The sequence below is a fragment of the Pyxicephalus adspersus genome, chromosome 9 (genome assembly GCF_032062135.1).
Source record: "Pyxicephalus adspersus chromosome 9, UCB_Pads_2.0, whole genome shotgun sequence".
Taxonomy (NCBI): Eukaryota; Metazoa; Chordata; class Amphibia; order Anura; family Pyxicephalidae; genus Pyxicephalus; species Pyxicephalus adspersus.
In genome coordinates this window covers 25982227-26004788 of record NC_092866.1, presented here as the reverse complement: position 1 = coordinate 26004788, position 22562 = coordinate 25982227, and the positions used below count along the sequence as shown (strand labels likewise).

General features: G+C 38.8%; 2 protein-coding genes across 2 annotated transcripts in view; one reads left to right on the top strand and one right to left on the bottom strand.

The window, feature by feature from the left end:
* The window catches only part of LOC140338512 (uncharacterized), a 35741-nt gene extending 22812 nt beyond the window's left edge, over window positions 1-12929 (bottom strand). Inside the window, exons 1-6 of the mRNA XM_072422754.1 lie at window positions 12801-12929; window positions 7984-8089; window positions 6681-6792; window positions 3024-3162; window positions 1477-1567; window positions 460-599 (exon numbers count right to left, since the gene is read on the bottom strand). Of these exons, the coding sequence (XP_072278855.1) occupies window positions 460-599; window positions 1477-1567; window positions 3024-3162; window positions 6681-6792; window positions 7984-8084 (583 nt within the window). The 5' untranslated portion in view covers window positions 8085-8089; window positions 12801-12929. The remainder of the gene's footprint in view (window positions 1-459; window positions 600-1476; window positions 1568-3023; window positions 3163-6680; window positions 6793-7983; window positions 8090-12800) is intronic.
* THAP11 (THAP domain containing 11) lies at window positions 12914-16137 on the top strand. The gene has a single exon (XM_072422958.1). It carries the CDS (start codon window positions 13027-13029, stop codon window positions 13891-13893), a length of 867 nt encoding a protein of 288 aa, XP_072279059.1. The 5' UTR covers window positions 12914-13026; the 3' UTR covers window positions 13894-16137.
* Window positions 16138-22562: the final 6425 nt, after the last annotated feature.

Below are 22562 nucleotides of genomic sequence, written 5' to 3'. Positions count from 1 at the left end.
TTTAATTTATTTAATTTTATATTTTTATATGATTTTGTGTTTCAAACTTTATTATACTATATTATACTATACTATTATATTATACTGTTAAATAAATTTTCATGAAAAACAATGTACCGCTTTTAGACATAAAAAAAACAGAAAGAAATGTACAGGTAGGGAGGTTAAGAGTCATTATAAACATACCAAGCTTTAAAACAAAATTTTCAATTTTTATCATATTACCACCAATTTTTGTTTTTTAAAATATATATACAAGTAGAAAATATTACACATTTTTAAATTTTTGGGTGATGGCACAAAAAAAAAAATAAAAAAAGAAGAAAAGATGTGTTACCTTGCTAAATTAAATATTGACATAATTATCACTGAATTACCGGGACAGTAAAATTGCTGCTGACAGGCATACAAGTAAAAAGTGATAGGTTTAATATAGCTGCTATAAGTAATTATTCTTACCTTGATTTTTAGACAACTTTTCATTCATCTCTTTCTCAAACTGAGAAATGTTCATTCTTTTCTTTTTACGGGAAAGTCTAAAAACATCCAAGGGTTCTGTGTTCTCCAGGTCTGGCAGGCTCAGGTTTACATTTCTTAGACTACAAAAAGAAATAAACACATATTCAACACGCTAAGATTACATGCATTATTGAAATAACTTAATAGATGCCCTAAAAGGGTTTTCCACTGAATTAAAGAAATTAACCGCCAGTATTTAATAATAAAGACTAGAATTGCTATCATTGTCACCCATTTCAAGGACGTTATCAACATAGAACAGAACCCCCCAGCCTCTCCAGCTGGAGAGTGAGAAGTATCATCACATGACAGGAAAAAGAGAAAAGAAAAACAGTGCTGCTGAGGCTGTGACCCTGGCAAGACAACTTTAAAACACCCAAGGTGACCAACATTGTAGCTTTGTGCCATATTGGACCCGAAGGAAATGAAACGTTACAAGGTCAAGTTTTGTTTTATTATTTATTCACCATTATGAGAAAAAAAATGGTGTTAATCCATTAGGAAAGGGCTCACAACTGTAATTAAGAGCTATTTATTCAAATTTGTTGGATACACTATGTGGTGAAATGAGTACAAGATTATCCCTGGAAGATGTTCAGAATATTATTCCTGGAAGATGTTCAGAATATACCTTCTAATGTCTAGGAATGCAAACTTACTTAGGTGAACAAAAGAGAGGAGTAATGATATACTGTTTTTTGTGAAAGCTTGAGACCACCACAAGGAGCTCACTAGCATACAAACAGTGCATATTTATTAAGAAGTAAATGTGACTTTACCCAAACATTTACAGGTGTTGAATCAATCATGGTCATTTTAAAGACATGTACTGTGAAGATTCACATACATAAAACATTAATTTCAGATGCACTCATTTATAAATATGTTCCCTGGTTCTTTAGAGTTCAAGATTTTTAGTTGGTACAAGCAAAAATAGGACGCAATGAAACTACTTGCCTACTCCGTTTTGTTTCAAGAGTGCGTTCTTGTTCAGTATAATCTACAGCAGTTTTAGATCTTTGCGAAACTACAATAGAAACTTCATCCTCTGCAAAAACAAGGGTAAATATACATATAAATTGTAAGACAAAACTTTTTGCAGTTAAGGGCACTGGATTGTCACACTTATAAATTACTACAGCCACACATACATTTTCCTGTAGTCTGTTATTAAATCAGGGTTGTTCAGCAGACACAGGTCTGAAGGTAGGATTCTCAAATAGGTTTCAAAAAGTGGTTTTAAGAAAAGTTTTAACAGGGGTTGGAAACTAAGGAGTGCAATATTCAGTTTGATCAATTTGTATATTCTATATATTCAATTCTATATTGCCCTCTCTAATGTATAAAACAAAAATGCATTTTAAGCTTACCTGCACAGAAGGTAAGGCTGGCCCCACTGATTGAATGATTCTGACTGCTTGAATCAACTTTACTTCTTGAAGCATACATTTCGTGGGGAGATTATGTAAACTGGAATTTCTGACCTGCTTCTAAAATGTACTGCTTGCTTTACTGCTGTTCTGAGCCTCTGCCTCTAACAATACCTAAATCACTGACCCAAAACAAGAATATAGCTCAAGCTACATCTAATTGCCATATGGCTTGTCACACATTTAGCTACATATCTGTTTATGTGTGTAACAAATTAAAGAAACCAAAACATCAGCTTTACATCCATGCAATTTGTATTCTTCAGCAATGGCAGCTTACATTTTCTCTCACATCAAGTCACTTAAGTGTTGCAAAAATAAAAAAGTAGTGCTCTAAACATCTACCATTCAGTAGATTGTAGATTTAAAAACATCTATGCATTTTTAGGCAAACGTTAGATATTATTTCTACCAAAAAAAAAAAATTAGTCTTTAGCAGATTCTAAAAGTAATTAAATATAACCTCAGGTGTAAAACAACACCAACAGATTTCACTTTGTCATATTTTTGTCTTTTAAAAAACAATTTGACCAAAAAAAAAAAAAAAAGTACACCCCAATAACTTGCAGAACAAACGTTAGCAACAATATTTGTTATCAGCCTTTCTCATTGTTATGGAGGAATTTTTGCCCAATATTCTTTACAACAATGCTGCAGTTCATTAAGGTTTATGGACATTTGTTTATGCACAGATCTCTCAAGTTCCCTCCACAGCATTTTCATGGGGTGGCAGAAGGTGTACCCTGAGGCCCCATGGGACACCTGACAGAAGATATCCCAGGAGGCTTCGGGCTTCTTTTTTTTCTGTACTGCAGTCACAGGGAAAAAAACAAAAAAAAATGTTTACTTTAAATAAAAGGGTTTTCTACCCCTTAAAATAAAGAAAAAAAAATGTGGTGATAAGTCTACTTTAAGTAGTAGACAAAAACAAAGTGAGAAGAGCCTGAAGTTTACTTGCCACATAGCCTCTCAAATGATGAAATATGAGCACCAACGTGAAGTCTGCCAGCACTGTCAATCTATTTTTTTTTTGACAATTTGCCCTTTAAAAGTATTAAGTAAGAAATAGCTTACCATTTTGTATAATTTTCTTTAATAAACTCTGTGGTGTGATATTATTTAACTCTTCTACAATATTATTATAGCCCTTAGGTACAGATCTCCTTTTTGTCTTGGCATTAGACTTTCTTGTTACAGACATATCTTCCAGAGCCTAAGACAAAAAAAATATATTTAGTAAGTAAGGTTAAATCACCTTTATTATTTGAGACAAAACAGAATCCTCAAAAGTTGTGAAAAAGTGGGGATATGCAGGTGTCAAATATTTTGCATCTAAAAACATATCTGAAGAACATAATAACAAAGTGATAAGATTTAGGAAACTTGTGTGGATTTTACAAGTACATTGCACCAGGGTATTCAAAACGTCAACTACATTATCATGAGCTTACTGACTGTCAAATGTCTACTTTCTAAACTTGCATAAAAGCAAATAACATATAAATGAATTTGAGAACCTAAGTTAGCCATTTGTCAACTTTGTTTTACTAGTATAAAGATATCAATAGGAGACTATAAAATTATTTCCTAAAACAAACTCCAATAATTAACTGTGGAATCTGTGTTCCCACATGCAACTCCACTTATAATGTCTTATTATCACGCTTCCCATCAACAAACTTTTTTTACATGTACTCTTACATAAAGAAAGACACCACCACCTCTTTGTTTTACTCCATTTTCCCGAAAGATTATAGACCAGAATGTTAGCAGCCCAGTAATGTAAAGAACAAAGCCAGAATTCAGCAACACCAACTTAATCACATTGCTTTTCAAAAAATGTTTGCCATATTTTTTGTAGCACCAATAGTACCAATAGTATTGTGCATGCCAGTGTATTTTGTAACATGGAAAACTCCCTGTTTCTTTTGTTAATGTAATTTTATAATAAAAGTTTTGGCATTTTTCCAGACAAAAAAAAGGAAATAGGCATTAGTACATATAATGTCGAGTGTACACAAGTCAGGTCTGAAAAAATACAAGCAAGGTAACAGGTTTGTATACAAGCAAACAAAACTGCAGAGAATAAAACAGGAGAGAATTATTCAGCTTTGGGGAGTAACATTGTGTACTAAGGTAACAATAGTACCGTATTTTCCGGCGTATAAGGCGACTGGGCGTATAAGAGAACTACTTCCTGAGGGAGCCTATTCCATATTTTCACAGACCTTACTGTAATGAATCCCTTCCTTATTTAGAGCTTAAATCCCCCCCACCCAAGAGGGCCCCTTGTCTTTTGTAATGACCTTAAAGTGAATATTCAGGAAGAGAGTTCTTTATATGGACCATTTATACATTTTATACAGGTTGATAATATTCCCCCTTTAACATCTGTTCCCAAGGGAGAATAGATTTAGTTCAGCTATTCTCTCCTCATAGCGGAGCTCCTCCATTCCTTTTATTAGTTTAGTTGCCCTTCTCTGTTCCACAATATCTTTTTTGTGAACTGGTGCCCAAAACCGGACTGCATATTCCGGATGTGGTCTGCCCAATGCTTTGTACGGGGGCAGGATTATGTCTCAATCTGTGCAGTCTATTCCCCATTAATACAAGAATGTACTTTGCTAGCTTTAGATATTGCAGCTTGGCATTGCATGCTATTATAAAGTCCATTATCTACTAGAACCTCCAGATCCTTTTTCCATTTCTGACTGCCCCCTAACGTATTTTTCAAAGACAGTATGAAGCATGAATATTGTTAACCCCGAATACATAACTTTACATTTATCAATATTAAATGTAATTTGCCACTTGGCTGCATCCAAGTCCGCTTGTAGATTATAGACATCCTGTATAGATTTAATTCCCCTGCATAGTTTGTTGTCATCTGCAAACACAGAAATGGTACATTTAATCCCAACCTCTATATCAATTATATTATACAACTAATAACCTTAGACCATTTAGAGTATGAATCATTATTCACTACTCTCTGGATGTGGTCTTTAAGGCAGTTCTCTATCCATTTACAGAGTACATTTTCTAAACCTTTACACCCTAACTTGCATCTGTGGGGTATGGTGACAAATGTTTTAGCAAAGTCCAAGTACACTATCAACTGATTATCTGCTGTCTACTTACTTTCTCATAAATGAAGCGTAAATTTGTTTGACAACTTCAGTCTTTGAAGTCTTGAATCCATGCTATCGCTGTCAAACTCTCTAGGACCTTTCAAACTATAGATGTTAAAATTATTGGTCTTCAGTTAGCTCAGCTCTTTGAGGACACGTGAGTGTAATCTATCAGGTCCCGGTTTTATCAAACTTAATTTTATCCAACTGTTTCTCAAATCATAACAATTTTGAGCCATTGTGGCTCATTTAGGGCTGTGGCATTGCTATTAGTAATTTGCACTTATGTTCTCCCATATTCCTGTGTGTACACAGAGCAAAATACACAGAGATTAGTAAATCCGCCTTTTCTTTATCCCGTTACCAACCCAGAGACATCCTTTAAGGCAGGGGTCGGCAAACTCAAGCCTTTAGGCCAGATACGGCCTAGCCGGTACTTTGTTTCGGCCTAACACCCCCTGGCCGATCCGGCCTAATGCCGGCCAGCAACCTGCGGCTCCGGAGCTGCGGGTTGCTGGCCAGATCTACCAGGGGGCGTTAGGAACTACGGGAGCCGCCAGAGCTCCGCTGCCGCCTCCTTGCTGTTGCTCCCCTATTTACTGTGGCCAGCGTTGATACTTCCGCCACCCCGGTAAATAGGGAACGCTCGCTGAAGGTAAATCCGTCTCCTCCACAATGCATACGGAGGAGAGGATTTCACTTCTGGGGGAGTTCCCTGGTGGTGGGCGGAGCCATTAGGGCAGGACTGGCTTAGTGTGCTCCCAGCCACCACTGAAATGGCCTAGTGGTCAAAAAAAATTTGCCGACCCCTGCTATAAGGGGGTCCACATGTTCAGACCTTTTTTTTTTTTTTTTTTTTTTTTATTATGCCCCAACCGTCTAGTTCTGTGTAATTTAATCCAACTGCCTAGTGTTCCATGTTTTTTTTTTTTTTTTTTTTTTTTTTTTTACTAATAATATATATAAAAAGTTCTCAAGATTAAGTACCCAGGTCCCACTGTGAGGAAATCCGGAAAAGCTCTTATTGAAGCAAAGTAACTTTTATAGTGTCCTCTTGTATACATTGCCAGTGTTCACTTGAACACTGGGAAGTGTTAGATAGCGTGAGCATGTGTGTATGTATATATCATATTGATCTGTATGTTTTGTTGTGACTTCTGTAACTCTGAATAATTTGGTTTTGTTACAAAACTGTAAGAAACCATAAAGACACAGTGTGCTGGCATGCTCTGCCATTGTCAGTATTAGGAAGCCAGTTATGAGCCACCACGTTGTGTTAAACCCAGACACTTTTTTAAGCTGGGTAGGAAGAAATTGTAAGGGGGGAGTGGCAGTCCTTGTACTCTAACCCAACTCTTCAGTAACCACCTGAAAACAGTCAAGTGGTTACTGAAAAGTGCCAGGTGTTGCACCTGGCTGGGGGGATTACTGCAACTACAAAAGAAATTGTACTCCACACACAGTGCTTTAGCAAATTGACTTCTGTTTAGAGCTCAGATCCACTGCAAACATTAAATCCTCCAACCAGATTTTTCCTATTCCCTGCTTGTTTAGCTTTCTGTTGCCGGCCTTTAAAAAAAGCAAACTGATAAGGACATACCAGTTTTCCAAAAGATTGTCTCACTCTTGCCTTCATTTGGCTTCTCAGAGTCATTGATGGAGATGCTGGAATGTTATCTTGATGTTTACGAGACACAGATAGACGTGAAATACTAAGAAATAAACCAAATTTGTTAGGTTAGAATAATATTAAACATAGGCATAACAAAAACAAATTACAATTTCACCTAAAACAGTTTCCCCAAAAGGTATTTGGCTATTTAGTATGTAAAGCTACCATATTCTCATCTTCGGAGTAGTTTAAAGAAATGCAGTAGTTAGGTTGTTGCAATTATCTACTTGCTGGTGTGTTTGACTTTGTAAAAACATTTCTCATAGAGAGGTCATTTTGTATCAAACTTTTACCAGGGACAGTAGAAGATAAACATGTTGGATTAACCTTCTAAAATGTAGATCAAGGAAAGATTTTTTTTTATTTGCTCATAATCCAAACATGTATTATTAGTTTTGTTTAAAGTTTCTCCAACAATACTTGCAATTGAAAATCTTTAAAGCTTATCCCATCTGTACCCATCTTGGAATTGTGCTGAATTATGAAATTTGCCACATTAGTATCATGGATACTGTTCTCACCATGTAAATTGTAACCTACCCTGTACATCAACCTCTTCCTGTAGCACCACTCCTATTTGATATTACAATCTGTACAGGATAAATTTATTGTGCTGAGCATTACCCAATTTCTTGATGTCATAAAATTATTCTGGACATTCCGATTACGGTTTCTATAGCTTGGGCATCTAGTTGCTCCACTTCTACACAAACCTATGGAGCTAAACCTCATTTCCCTTCGAGAGGTGCTCAGGGTGGGGCTTTTTTTTTCATTTTACAAACCTAATCGATTATTCTGTAACAGGTTGACACCCTGGGTGTTTGTAGGACAGGGCAGTAATCTTCTAATTATCTAAAGGTATCTCCCTATCTTCCCTCCCAAACCCATTCCTTACTTTTCTGTTTTGTTTTCCTTCACCCCCATCCCTAGCCCCGGGAAAAACCAGCAGCTTCAATATTTATCTGGTAACTTCACAAAAGCCTAATCACACAATGACAATTTCAACAAATTTTACAGAAAATAGTGATGTTTCTTGTATTAATTATTAAATATCCTACCCACCGCTTCCCCTTCCTATACCTAACATAATGGTGACATAAAACTTTTGTGTTTTGGTGTGAGGGCTAAAATGTTACTGGAGAAGACACTGCTATTTGATTCATACATATATAAGTACGTTTAAATGCAATTTTTAATCAATTCAAAATTGATAAACATGACTGAGTTTTACCTCCGCCTAGTCTGGTGTTTTACTGCTGGACGAACATTCTCAGTTGCTAAAATACCCTTTAATAAAGAACGTGTAGTAAGGTTTTCTTGAGGATCATCCATTTTTCCTTAAAATAAAAACAAATAGATTCATTATAATCACAAATATAACAACATATACTTGCACCTTTTGCCATTCTGTTAAAAAAAAAAAATTGCTTTCAGCCTCACCCCCCGATTTCTGCATTTAGTCTACTTGCCCCTTACCTAGTATACACGGTTTTCTCCTCTGAAATTTTTTTCCAGCCAGGTGGTCACAAAGTGGCCAGGACAACATAAACAAGTTTAGTGCTACTAGTTCTTTGTGTCAAAGGTGTCTTGTAACCCCTATAATTGTGTCAGCATTCTACCACCATCCTATACCTTGTTTCAACTTTTTAACACCTGCCCCATAGTATATTCCTTTTTTCCTCATTGTCTTTTATGGCCAACTAACCAGCGCCTGTGTATTATGAGCCAACTTCCTGGTTTTCCATGTTGTTTGGAGTGTACTCACTTCTACGTGTGTAATAGTGTAATCAATGTAATGTAATAATTCAGGCTTAGTCCACATGCTTGAAAAAAATGCACAAAAAAAAACTGAACCATTTGTTCCAATGGTAATCATTTTTTACAAGAAATGTTGACAGTAAAGCTGCCTAAAACTAAAACCACTGTCAAAAAGAGCTAATGTGAACTAAACCTCAGGCTGTGTTTAGACTGGTGGTGAGGATGAAGTGTGGTTACTGCTTTCTTACTCCAGTGAAGCTCTGCCCCAGGGAAGATTACATGCACCATCTACCTGCAGCAGTCGAATAGAAAATGAATAGGGGCGGTTTTGAACACTGCTATATACTTGTGCAGTTAATATCTATAAATAACTTCCACCTATAAATATCTTCTGTCAAGACAGAATGGGAGCGCAGAGCCACCTGAAAAACATACTTCATGCATCCCAGAATGCACAGGAGCTTTTTCTTTAATAGGGAGAAGAAAATGCAGATCTCACGCTTGCGCAGTGCGAGATCGGGAGATGTAGGCAGAAAAGGGGCAAAAAAGATGGCAGCGACAGCGCCTCTTTCGCACTGGAAGAGGGAGGATACCAGGACGCCGGGATCAACAGATCTGTAAGAGTAAAGGTGAGTGAATTTTATTTTTATTTTAGTTCCACTATAACTATTTGTTGTCTACAGCAGAGCCTGAGATGTACCAGGGTGTGGATTTGCTGTAAAAGGGTAGATTTTGACCTGCAGTGGAAGCCAACAATCTTGCACAGATCCCACCGGCTGGCACCTTGCCAGCAACTCTGCAGCGTTGGTTGGTTCTTAAAGAACCAGTGTTTGCAAATGTAACATTGGGTGATAGTGGTGCCCCTATTTATTCTCTGTTGGATTGCTGCGGGTAGATGCAACATGTAGAATCTCACACAAGGCAGCCAATCATTGGCATGGCGAAGCAGTAATGGCACCACAACTTCACTGAAATCTGAACACAGCCTATGGTTTTTTTCACATTAGTTTTTTTTGCAATGGACTTTAGATTTACTCAGGGTTGTCAAACTCTGGCCGCCGGCATTTTGTTTGGCCCCCCGAGGATTTGGGAAAATGAATGGCATCTGGCCCACCTGCCCGCCAATGCCTTCTGCAGCGAGTGATGCCGCTACCACAACTCATGTTCACAGAGTTCTATAGAAGCAAGTAATGCCAAGAACTGCAGTCCCAGAATCACTCGCGTCTATGGAACAGCTGTCTGCTTATGCGGCTCCGCATTGGGCTATTCCATAGACGCAAGTAATGCTGGGAATTGAAGTCCCAGCATCACATGTCTTCTGTTTCTCTTCTGAGATTGGTCGCTATTCCTAGCTCACAGCAGGAGAAATAAAATTACTCAGATCTGCAGGAAACAAAAAATAAACTACAAGGTGAGTAATCATCTGTGTGAAATGTGTGAAACCATCAAAAAGAGATGTCACTCTTTTCTCTCTTTTGTAAATAACTTTCTTTTTCTTTTCTAACAAGTTTTGAAGATTTTAGATATGAGCACATAATTTATACACGTGCAGCATTCATTTCAATATTTGGTGTCAATTGATTATTAACATTCATGCCATCTTTATTCAAATCTATTGAAGAACTGTAGCTAGGGGCCAATTAGTGCTTACATTGCATTGCCAAGTATTTTCTTATTCCAGATTGCATGTTAAGCAATACCTCTTTGTTTCCATATAAAAATGGTTTATATTTAATTCGAAGAAATTACTTCCCATTTATTAAATAAATTTCAAGTTTGGGCCCTAACTTGGTCTGAGTTCTTAATTTCGGCCCACTGTGTATTTGAGTTTGACACCCCTGGTTTAACTGGTAAAAAAAAAAAGAATATATTTTAACTTTGAAACAAATAGTGGAAGCATTGCTAACGCTACATGCTTTTACCACCCCAGTTATCTAAATAAATTTAATTGGAAGCATTATTACCAGCATGCATGTTTTTTTCAATTTTTTTTTCCTCCCAAAAAGTTTCGGAAAAGTTTTTAGAAAAAAAAAAAAAAGATTTGCAGCCGCTTACAAAAGTCTGTAAAAGTGCTTGGTAGTACAAGGACCTCGACTTTTTAGAGCAGGGGTCTCAAACACAAATCACAAAGGTCCGAAATCTAAAACACAGGCAAAATCGTAGGGTATGTATCTTTACATAGTGTTAGTAGAAGTACCTCACCCTGAAACACCTTATCACAGGGCATCCTTTGCATTAATCATGTTCTGAAAATAGAAACATGCTTGTCTTCGTAAAGTATGAATATATATTTGCTTTCCCATCTTTCAATAAATTGTCTCCCTTTTGCATCAACTTTTCTTTTGTTGGACATTTTGGGAGTGATTTGCTATTTTGTTCTTGGCAACTTTTCTTGAGGTCAGTGTACCTGACCTATCCTGGCCTGTCTACGTGAGGGGAATGGAGCCAGTACCTGTGCTGAGGTGGAGGCCTGTGTCTATGAGTCTGGAGACATTGCTAATGTGGCATCCACTGAGATTCCATACGTGGAGCAGCTAGTATACTACTGGCAGCAGGATCGGGACTCAGGCACAGTCCTGCTTAGTGCTGGGTCTCGGCAGGAGTGTAAAGAAGCAACTGGGGTCCTTCAGCCTGCAGCTCGGTCAGACACTTGTGTGGACCGCCCTGCTTCTACCTAGCTTTCTGGGATTTGGTTCTGCTGCCTACAAATGTCAGGCGCTTGGATGTAGCACAGTCACCGCGGGCCACATAGAACGGCCAGACAAGTAGATCCGGCCCATGAGCCTTGTGTTTGACACCTGTGTTTTAGAGGTTAGCCCTGAGACAAGATGTAAACCAGACAGATATAAAAACGCTTTGCTTTAGTGGAGTATATGTAGGCTGGAACCCCTGTCAAGTTTTTAACAAATGTAAAGGTTTTAAAGTGTACCTAAACTCAGAATTTTCACTTTACATAAAATGGTAGACAACCCTTTTAAGTAAGGTAAAAATTCTGTGCAAAAAGGGTGTAGCACAACCCCCTTATTTTTCTCCATCACCTAGGCGATCGAGAATCAATGGGAGCGCAAAGCCTCCCAGGATACCTATGTGACGCATTCCAGGAGGCTCCTGGAGCAAAAGGGGACAAAATTGCTAATCTCACGCATGTGCAGTAAGATTGGCAATTTTTTTTTCCAAATTACGTCACCCGATGTCGCACCTGTGTTGGGTGACAAAGGAAGAAGAACCCGGAGGAAGAGCATAAGACGGCGGCACCTAGCACGCCTGCCCAAAGACGGATACCGGGACGGATTACAGAAGTTTCACAGAGCATAGCTGACAGTGTTGGTGCATTGTCCTCATTCTGCACAAAGTGACAACGCTAATCCCACATTGGGAAATTATAAGAGGACCATTATCACTGTGACGGGAGCCCCATACCTAACGGGGTACCTGGGAAATAATAGACAAGCAGAGAACGCATAACTTTACAATAAGCATAGACTTTTCTAGAGCAGTGGCTGCCAACCTTTTTAGTCCCGCGCACCACTAAAACTACCAACTGCTGACCACGCATGCGCGGGGAGACGGTTGTCAATTAAAGGGGAGGAAACTCCCCCATAGTGATGCTATACCCCACCCACTCTGCCATCACAGATCTGAGCCTGCGATGGGAGAATGGGTGGGTTGTGTCGTGAAATACGACTTTGTTTGTGGCTCTGGCCAGTGCATCCCCACGGCGGGGTTCTTCTCCTGACCCCACTCGGGGGGTGCATCTTCTCGCAGACCACCCGTTGGTGACCGCTGTTCTACAGCTGCCCCAACTCTCTTGAATGGTCTTCCTCATTCTATTCGTCTTGCTCCTACTTTCAGTTCATTTAAAAGAGCTCTCAAAACCCACTTTTTAAAACATGCCCACCCATCTTCTTCTGTTTTTTTTTTTTTAAACCCCCCACTACAAATCTCCCCTCCTATAGTGTTACTTCCCCAACCTCCTAGATTGTAAGCTCTTTGGGGCAGGGTCCTCTCCTCCTCCTGTGTCACTGTCTGTATCTGTCTGTCATTTGCAACCCCTCACTATGTACAGCGCTGCGTAATATGGCGCTATATAAATCCTGTTTATTAATAACAATAAGCTACACTTCCTCGTCATAGGAACAAAAACAAAAGTCACATGACATACTATAGAAAAGACTACAATGTCCACGGAATATTCTTTTTAGGCCTGGAACTGTCAGTTCGATATGTAAAGCTGACACGTGAATAGTCTATATTATATAAGTCGCTGTCATTCGGTAGGACGCACCGTACCTCTTATAGGATTCCACCGATATAGCCTGTTTTCAAATTTGCCGCAATCCCGCGCTGCTATTCTGTAATCTCGCGATAACTGGGAAATTCTCGGCTATAAAGTCCTCTAGACGGAGGCCTCTCCTGGCACCGGAAGTAAATGGTGTTCTGGGATATGTAGTTTCCGTTGTGCTTATTACGAGCGCTGGATTCCTCGTAGATCTGTGAACGGTCGCTAGTTGCAGTGATGCCTGGCTTCACTTGCTGCGTTCCGGGTTGCTATAGCAATTCACACCGAGACAAAGGCCTGCACTTTTATACGTTCCCAAAAGATCCCGAACTGCGTCAACTGTGGCTAAAGAATGTGTCTCGGGCTGGAGTGACGGGCTGCTTTAACACTTTCCAGCCCACCAATGGTCACCGAGTGTGCAGCCTTCACTTCCATGGGGGGCGCAAGTCGTACAGTATTAGGGTGCCAACTATATTCCCTCTCCGGGGGGTAAACGAGAGGAGACCTCGTAGGGGCACCGCAGGGGATAAAAGCAAGAAAAGACATCAGCCCAACTACTCCACAGCGGTTCTGGTGACATCACTGCCAGGGCAGGGTCAGGAGGTTCTGGAACTGACAGCTGGGGGTGCAGAGATGATGCTAATTGGCACATCACCTGGCATGGGGGCAGATATGGGCAGTGTGGATGTCTCTACACCTGCCATAGGAAGATCTCTCGGAGCACCAGCAGGAGGACCAATCCATGCAGAATCAAACCCAGTTAACCTGACTGTCAAATTGGATTCTGAAGGTGGTACTGGGTTTTCTCCAACTTCTTCCCATCAGCAACTCCAAGTGGTGGTAGTGGGGGAAGAAACCTACCCCATGCCGGAATATTACCAATCACCGCAGTTTGCTGACCATTCTTACTCCATGTCTTCTGGCACCACCACTGAGGAACTCCTGAGAAAGCTGAATGAACAGCGAGATATTATAGCCCTTATGGAAGTAAAAATGAAAGAGATGAAGTCAAGCATCAGACATTTAAGAATCACAGAGGTAAAATTGAGAGAGGAAATCCGACAGAAAGATAAAGTTTTAAATGCTGTAAAGAAAAAAGCTTAATGCTGAGATTTTTTTTTCTTTCTGACAATCCTTAAAAGGGTCACCAACTAAAACTTCTCTTACGAGGAATTATCCATGGTCAGATATCCCATATAATGGACCGATTGAATGTGACCTTGTTCTAAAGACTCATACTATCGGATTAATTGTATGGGAGATGTTAACAGCAAGGATTATAACTGTCCATATCAACGTTATCTCAGAACCCTTTTTTTCAGGTTTTTGAAACCCTTGCATGTTGATTTGTATTCTGTAAAGCTGTTTCAAATAAAAGGTGTTTGTATTTTAGGTTTACTTCTCATCGAAAACAACTCTCTAGAAAGCATTTGATGTCAACTTTTGTGTGTTTCACCAAACTTGTAGAAAATGAATATGAAAAAAAAATATTTTTTGCTGAAAACAGTCACTGATTGCCTTTTAACATGATAGCTACTTGTCATACTGGTCCAGTTGCTTCTTGAATTGTTAACACAAAAAAGTTTAGCAAGTAAAGGCATTGCTCATAAGCCTTATACTTGTAACAGGTCAGGGTAAGTAAATACATTAAATTAGCAAGTCAGACAGGTAACTAACGTTTTCAGAAGTGATGAGTAACCATGTTTCTCTCAGGACAGGTTTCAATAAATATGTAATCCATCAAACATTTTGTTACGCACTTATATAGCATATATAAACCAGACATATATTTAAAGCAAACATATATGTTTATTTGGTATTGTTGACTACTCCCTTGGAGCAGTAATTGTTTTCCTTACGTCCAAAAAGTTCTGGCATCTCCCAAACCTGGGGTGCTGTGTTCTGCTAAGATGTATGCTTGTGCTCTAATCTGCTCTATTATTTGGTAACAGTAAGGCACAAGGGCAGGAGAAGGTGGATCAGAGCACAGCCATGCCATCTCTAGTTAATATTTGCATATTAAATATGCAAGTATTTAATATGTAACTTTTGATACATAATAAATATGTACATATTAAAAAGTTCTTATTTATTTTTTATTTTTGGTTTGGAAGGAGTAGGGAAGAGTTATACCAGCCTTTCTCAGATTTGTTAACCTCTACAATAATTGCTTTATCCACGGCTTACATTATGTTAGTGTGGTGGTCAGTAGGAAGAATTCCTTTTACATTTCCGGTCAGTGCAAAGAATGCCACTCTTACAGATAGCCAAAAAGATCATTGGTGTCACCTAAACTAACCTGGGATGCACACATTGCAACCTCTGGGACAACTCCAGGTTTTTACAGAACCCTGGTTGAGAAAATTAGAGTCTAGGTCAAATTTCCACACTTGCCTACTTTATCTAAGAAACCAATTTTGGCTATACCTTCACTTTAGAGGATCAGTGAATGCTTAGATATGACTGCTGTTAGGACATGTGGCTGCTTTAAAAGGTCTTAGGTGTTATTGTTTGCTCAAAGGGAATTTATTTTGCTGCAACATATTTGTGTAAAATGGAAGCCACCTTTCTCTTTCTCGTTTCTTAGTTTTTTAGCTTTACTATACTGACCATGGTAATGCATTTGGTCCATTGCAACATTTTGGCATTTAGTGTGATGCTACATTGGGTGCATGTATTTATGATTATCATTTTTTTCTTATCCATCCCTGCATATTTGTTGTAATTTAGAACACACTGCAATGTTATCACAGTTTTTTTTTTTACATTTGGTTTAGTCCCTGGATTCGTCTATTACAAATTCTAATCATTATTTCCTATTCATGAGTCTACAATAATTGTGACATACAGAGTTTCAATTATTGTTAACATCTTTTAGGTGGAATTGTGAGAGTATTGCACATACATCTTGGCTTTTATCTTGTTAGGTGTCACAACAGTGCCCTCATTTTTATGTAGGGTTGTTACATTTGCAATTGTTACATTTATTTTCTGGTTATAATGCAGTCACATCACATACAGTGAAGCTAAATAAATTAAGCTTTTTTTTTCACAAGTATTTTGCTTTGTTACATTTTCCCTAAATTTATTAAGATCCCTGAATGCTTTTCCAAGATTTTTGAAGGAAAAAAGGTAAACTAGTTTTAGAATGCTGATGCTTTATCCCATTATCTATCTCGATGGAAACTGAAGGAAACTTTTCTGCAAAGGGGAAAAATGACTGAAAAGAAAGTGTATCTTATGCTATAATGACATTTGTTTGAATGTATTGGAAAACATGAAAGTTGAACAATCAGTGATGAGTGTTTGAATAAAATACGTTTTGTTTTATTAAACTTTTCTTTCAAACCCTTTTGTCGACCGACTATATTATCTTTTTTTACTCACTTTTTTAAAATATACATTTTATATATTGATTTAAAAGTATATGTATGATTTTAAAAAATGTATTATATTGCAGCTTCAAGTCTGTAGATGAGGTGGCTGCTTTCAGTTTCACTTTTCAGGCTAAAGACATTTTTGTCAAGTGAAGATTACCCATAGATTATTCAAAAATGCAGTGTTTCTCACTTCCTGAGCGTTTATAGTAATATGTTATATTTGATATACTGTATATTGTAACTACTGATAGTCTTGTCAATCCATCATAAATGATGTATGAATAAAGATAAACAAAGGTAGGCATAGCTGAACATCAGCTTGTATGACAACTCTGGCTTCCTCTGTACAATTTACAAATGAGTGTAGTCTTGCAGGTACCTGAAAAAAAGCCTAGTAAAAGAAAACTAATGTGACCACTATCTTTTAGGACTGGAAATCTACAATATTACATTTTGTTTTTGAGTTTACACTTTAAATGTGAAAGATGAAAATGTATGTGCTGACTTCGGGTTTCGGCACCTGATGGATTAGCGGCCTTGTTGCAGGCTCTGCCCAGCATCGAGTCGATGTCTGATCAAAAACGGCTCCTATGCACCCCCATTGCAACTGATCAATGCCGAAATCTGCAAAGCACGGAAACTGGATCGTTTCCGGACAGGCATGGCCCCGTCGGGGAGAAAAACCCCTTATAAAGAAAGGACGACCTGGCCATCCAAGATAGCGCAGATGGAAGTACCCCCGCATTGCATGAAGAGGATTCAGATAGCGAGTCCTATCAGTCCAGATCTCTGCGGGGGCCTAAATTTTAAGACCTACGCGAAAGAGCAACACACCTAAAGGTGGATGTATCTTCTAATATTAGTGAAGTTCTGCAGAAACAGCTGGAACATATCAATAAAGCAATTGTTTCACATTCTCGTGTGGGAAGCAGAGCAAAGAATCGACTCCCTAAAAACCATGGCACATTCGCAGGATGCCTCCTTGATCGGCATGACCAAAAAAATGGCGAAACTAGCGGAGAAGATAGAGGATCTTGAGAACGACCTCAGAGGAATAACTTAAGAATTATTGGTCCCCCAGAATCGATGAGCGCTAAAGAACTGAACCACCTGTGCTCCATAGTGATCCCTCAAGCTCGTGGGCTTACTCCCCCTTGCCTTGTGGAGTGGAAAGGGTTCATAGGATGGGACCCCCTTGCAAGAAAAACAACCAAGATCGCCCTAATATTTTTCTATTTTGCGAATATCAAGAGCGCCAACATATCTTACAAGCCTATAAAGCCCAACACGCCTTAAAAGCGGCGGGCCATAAGCTTCTTTTATTTGTTGATTACTCTGCAGAATTAACCAAGATTCGCAAATCTTTTACTCCTGTGTGCCAAAAACTGGTTGACAAACCAATAAAATTCACACTGACTTACCCAGCCACGCTGAAAGTGAGCCTGCCTGATGGGTCAAATGCATCTTTCATGACTCCAGAGTGCACAAAGCAATACGTGTATGGTCTGGATGAGGAGCAAACTGCCCCAAGTCCAAAAAATTCCAGGAGGGATTCAGACCAATCAACTCCTTACCCAAGAAGCAACTGACTACCCTTCCCGGATTAGATGGCATGATTTAGCCATGTGTAAAGTCAGCCTAGTGGGGCAGTTGGGGGGGGGGCTTTATTAACTGTTTTCATTTAGTGTTGTTCATTTAACTCCAACCTAATGACCTGGATGTGGGACTACGCATAAAAATGACTCCTGATCTATGACACCACAACCTGTAGACCCGTGGAACGTTAGAGGCCTACCTAAAAATGCACCAAGCTGACGTGGCATTGTTACAAGAGACTCACTTTAAGCAAAACGAGTTCCACCATGACCAATGCAGTCATTGGTCATGGGTGGGCTCAGTGGTTGGAGCCCCCACTAATGGCCAGAAGGCAGGCATTTTTATCTTGTTCCACAAACAACATATTGGACAATTATCTAACCTCCAAGCTGACATAGAGCAACTTCAGGGATCAGGGAAATTGTGATTACAAATGTATATGGCCCTAACTCACAATGCTAAACCTTTTTTTCATAATTTAATCAAAGTTAAAGGAGGTAAAGGATGAGTTTATTTTAGGAGAGAACTGGAATGCTGTGCTCAACTTCAAGGATGATAGACTATCTTCTCAACAGTCTCTATTTCAGGTAACTTCCTCTAATGATACTGCACTAGAAACTCCATCCCTTTGGAGCGTGACTTTTCCCATTTCTCCCACAGACATGAATCTATGTCTGGAATTGATATTCTTGAGTTCTTGATTTCTAGTTCCCTGGTGCCCAAGGCCTCATCGGCAGGGATTGAATCAATGGTAATTTCAGACCACCTTCCAGTATCTCGGAGGCTTAGTATGGAAAGCAAGAGTGATTTCTCCACATGTAGGGTTCACACCCTTTTCGCTGACGAGACCTTCCTCGCACATTCCTTCCTCGTGGCTAAAATACTACCAATATAATGTACAACACACAAATGAAAGCAGTACTAAGGAAACGCATAATGGCTTATGATACTTCTAGAAAAAGCGAGGTTCTCAAAAGATGAATGGAAGCTTGTCAACAGGTAAGATATTCTTACCTAAAGTATAAATCCACGCTGTCAGAGGAGAGCAAGAAGAGATGGGTGGCAGCTAATCAAGAGTGTGACCAATGGCTCATTTTTTACGATCTTCACATTAGGGGATGAAGGAAAGCAGAATTCTTTAAATTTGGAAATAAAGCAGGCAAGCTTCTAGCAAATTTAGCAAGGGGTAGATGCCCAATAATATAACCTGCTTGAAAAATGAGAACAGCTGAATTATACACTCCTGGGGGGAATCAATGACACTGTTATAGCACATTCTATAAAAAAGCAGGACTCAGAGAAAGATGACAATGATTTTCTTAAAGTAATTAAATTACCTTCTCTTGAAGAGGAAGACCGAAATCACCTCACAAAGTGGTTCTGAATGTGATAGGTAATTTTCCACAATCTAAATCTCCAGCGCCAGAAGGCTTTCATATCAATTTTTACAAAGCTCTGGTCCTATAGTTGACAGACCTGTTCCATCATGTCCTAGACCAGCGGTTGCCAACTGGTGATCCACGGGAAAATTTTGGTGGTAAGCAGCTCTGGCCGGTGCACCCCCCAACGAGGTCAGAAGAAGGACCATGCTGGGTCGCACCAGCCAGAGCTGTGGACCATGTCCCTGTATGGATCACAGGCTCAGGGCCGTGGGCAGGTTGTGTCTCTGGTCTGAGCCTGCGATGGGAGAGTGGCTGTGTTCTAGCATCATGATGTCACTCTGGGGGAAATGTCTTCCCCGTTTAATGACACATGGCTCTTCGCGCATGCACGGTCCAGGACCCGTGATATTAGTGGTCCAAAAGGTTGTCAACCACTGTGCTAGACTGCCATGAATACCCTCCTACTGGGAAAGAGGCATTTTTAAGGTTACTGCCAAAACAAGGTAAAGACCAATTAGACCCCAGTTAATATTGACCCATTTCTTTACTGAACCAGGATGTCAAATTGCTTTACAAAACCATGGCTAATAGACTTAACCCATAACACTGTGCATACTAATATGAAACTCCAGCTAGATGAGGTCCCACAAAGCAACCTCATTAAGTATGATTCCAGGTTATCTTTCCTCTGTATACCATATTCACTATGTTCAGCAACAATATGAGTTACTAATGTAGTTTTATTATTCTATGGGCTATGTTTGAATATCAGTACTAAAGTCAGTATGACTAATTTTTAAGAAACTGTACCTTGACGTGTCTTACAATATGATTGTATCATTTTATTAATGTAAAAAGCAAAGATATGCAAAAAAATGTAAATGCTTTTTTTAAAAAAATAAAAAACCTTTTATGGTTGTACATACCTTTAAAATGTAGTGCTTACAAGTTTGTGAATACTTTTAAATTTTTTATATTATTATAATAATGTAACCTAAACCATCATGATGATTTTCAAACAATTTAGCAAAAACTGCAACTAAATGTTTGCGGTAACTTGATCAGTCCTGCACAATGACTTGGAGGAATTTTAGCCCATTCCTCCATACAGAACATCTTTAGATCCTGGATGTTGGTGGGTTTCCTCACATGAACTGCTCACTTTAGGTCTTTTAATAATATTATTAATAATAATATTGTTGTTAATAATAATAATAATAATAATAATTATTATATTATTATCAATATTAAAGAACAGTATTTATATAGCGCCAACATATTACGCAGAGCTGTACATTAATATCTACAACATTTCAATTTGATTAAGGTCAGGATTTTGACCTGGCCCAGAACATTCATTTATTTTTCTTTAACCATTGTTTGACTTGTATGTTTAGGATTAATCTCTTGTTGCATCACCATACCTATTTGTATAGCGAATAGTCTGTTTAACCATACTTCATAGTAAGTTAAACCAATATTTTGCCATCACATGCCACATTTATAGTGGACCTTCCATTTCACTTCTTCTGGTGGGACTCAGGTCCCCAGACCAACCATGTCAGGTTGCATTTTGTCCCAGTATATTTTTTGGGTAGCTGAGGGAAGAACCTATAAGTGTAATTTCGTAGTAAATTAGTCTTACTGCTTCTGTTTAGCACTGCCTTCCTGTGCATGAAAATTTTTTTTTAATGTCGCCTATTTTGTTTGTTTTTTTTGTCAAAACCAATTACATTTAGCAACTTTATGCTAATCATGGGATACTCAAAAGCAGTTGGCAAAGCTAGGCACACTGGTATTAGGATAGGAAAGATCTTACCTGACCCATTTACACCTCTCCATTCCATTTTAGAGGACCAGTATATGCCTGATAACATTCATTGTGTTAAGGCTCTCCCAACAATACTTCACAACAGACAGAGAATGGGACATTGGTTGCAAACTAGATACATTCCTTACAGCACTAGGGTGCCATTGAAAGTAAATTACAAACACCAATACATGCATAATGCATACATTAACACAATAAATAAGCGTGCATACCACAATGTGTGTGTAATACATTTTGTTAATATGTTTTTAGTGTGTTTTTAAATGTTTAATTGTTTCAGTTTTCCTTTCCCAACATTGAACTTCTATGATTCCCACTTGTTGAGAGAAATGCAACGTGACCTATTTTGATTTTTTAGCCCAACAAAATAATGCATTAATATGCATGTTTAGCCTATCCGTGGCTTAGTCCAACATTAAATGTAGAACTAAGCAGGTAGGTTATTTATTGCAATAGGTACAGGTTTTCTCTGCCTTTTTTTGCATTTTTTGAACTAAATTCACATCTCCTGGCTCTCTTGCCAGCATATTGGGTTCAGGATCTTTGACCATCTAAAATGGCCAGGCCAGGATTGTACACAAGTGAAAATGAAATGTTTGATCAGGCAGGTCATTACTTCAGAAAGTGACAGGTGATATCCCCATTGCAATAATATGTCTGCGCAGGTGCAGCGTCAGCCTTGATTGCCAGTGAAACCCAGGAACCGGTTTTCCTTGCGTGTGCCAGAGATGCATGAACTGAAACAAGAGTTAAATCATCCTGGCAAGGCCAAACACATTGTCCAAAGACCAGCCATAGGAGAAGAAAAGGATGGTGTGTGTTACTTCTCCCAATCACTAGATTGTAAGCTCTTTGGGGCAAGGTCTTCTCCTCCTCTTGTGTCACAGTCTGTATCTGTCTGTCATTTGCAACCCCTATTTAAAGAGGAAGTAAACTGAAAAATGCTGAAAACAATCCTTCATCGCAGTCGATCGATCTTCAGAGGTGTCTTCCATCGGATCCCGTGTTGTCCGGGTAACTGTCCCCAAACTGGCACGCCGCCATCTTTGCCTCTTCTTCCTAGGTCACCCGACCCAGGTATGAGATTGAGTGACGTAGGTTTGAAAAAAACTTGCCGATCTCACTGTGCATGCTTGATCGGCAATGTTTTTGCCTTTGCAAGAAGATGCTCGGGCATGTGCAGAAGAAGCACCCTCCCGGGATGGAAGAGCCTCCCGGGATGGGTGACGTAGGTATCCCGGGAGGCTCTGCACTCCCATTCAAATTAGGGGTCGGTGCTGCACCCTTTTTTTTTTTTTTTATTAAAAAAAGGTGTTGCACTTAAAAAACAAACAGAATTTTTCCCTACATAAAAGGGTTGTCTACCCTTGTATGTAAAGTGAAGTTTCTGAGTTTAGGTATGCTTTAATGTATAGCATTGTGTAATATCTTGGTGCTATATTCTGTTTAATATTAATAATAATAATAATAATAATAATAATAATGGCGGTGGCCTGCAATGGAACACACAGTTGCCTCTAAATAACCCTAAACTGATTTTGTAAAGTTTTCTTTACAGTTTTCATTCTTTGCAGACTTCCTGCT

Coding starts and splice junctions, on each gene's coding strand:
- THAP11 (XM_072422958.1), top strand. CDS start 13,027: ATGCCTGGCTTCACTTGCTGCGTTCCGGGTTGCTATAGCAATTCACAC.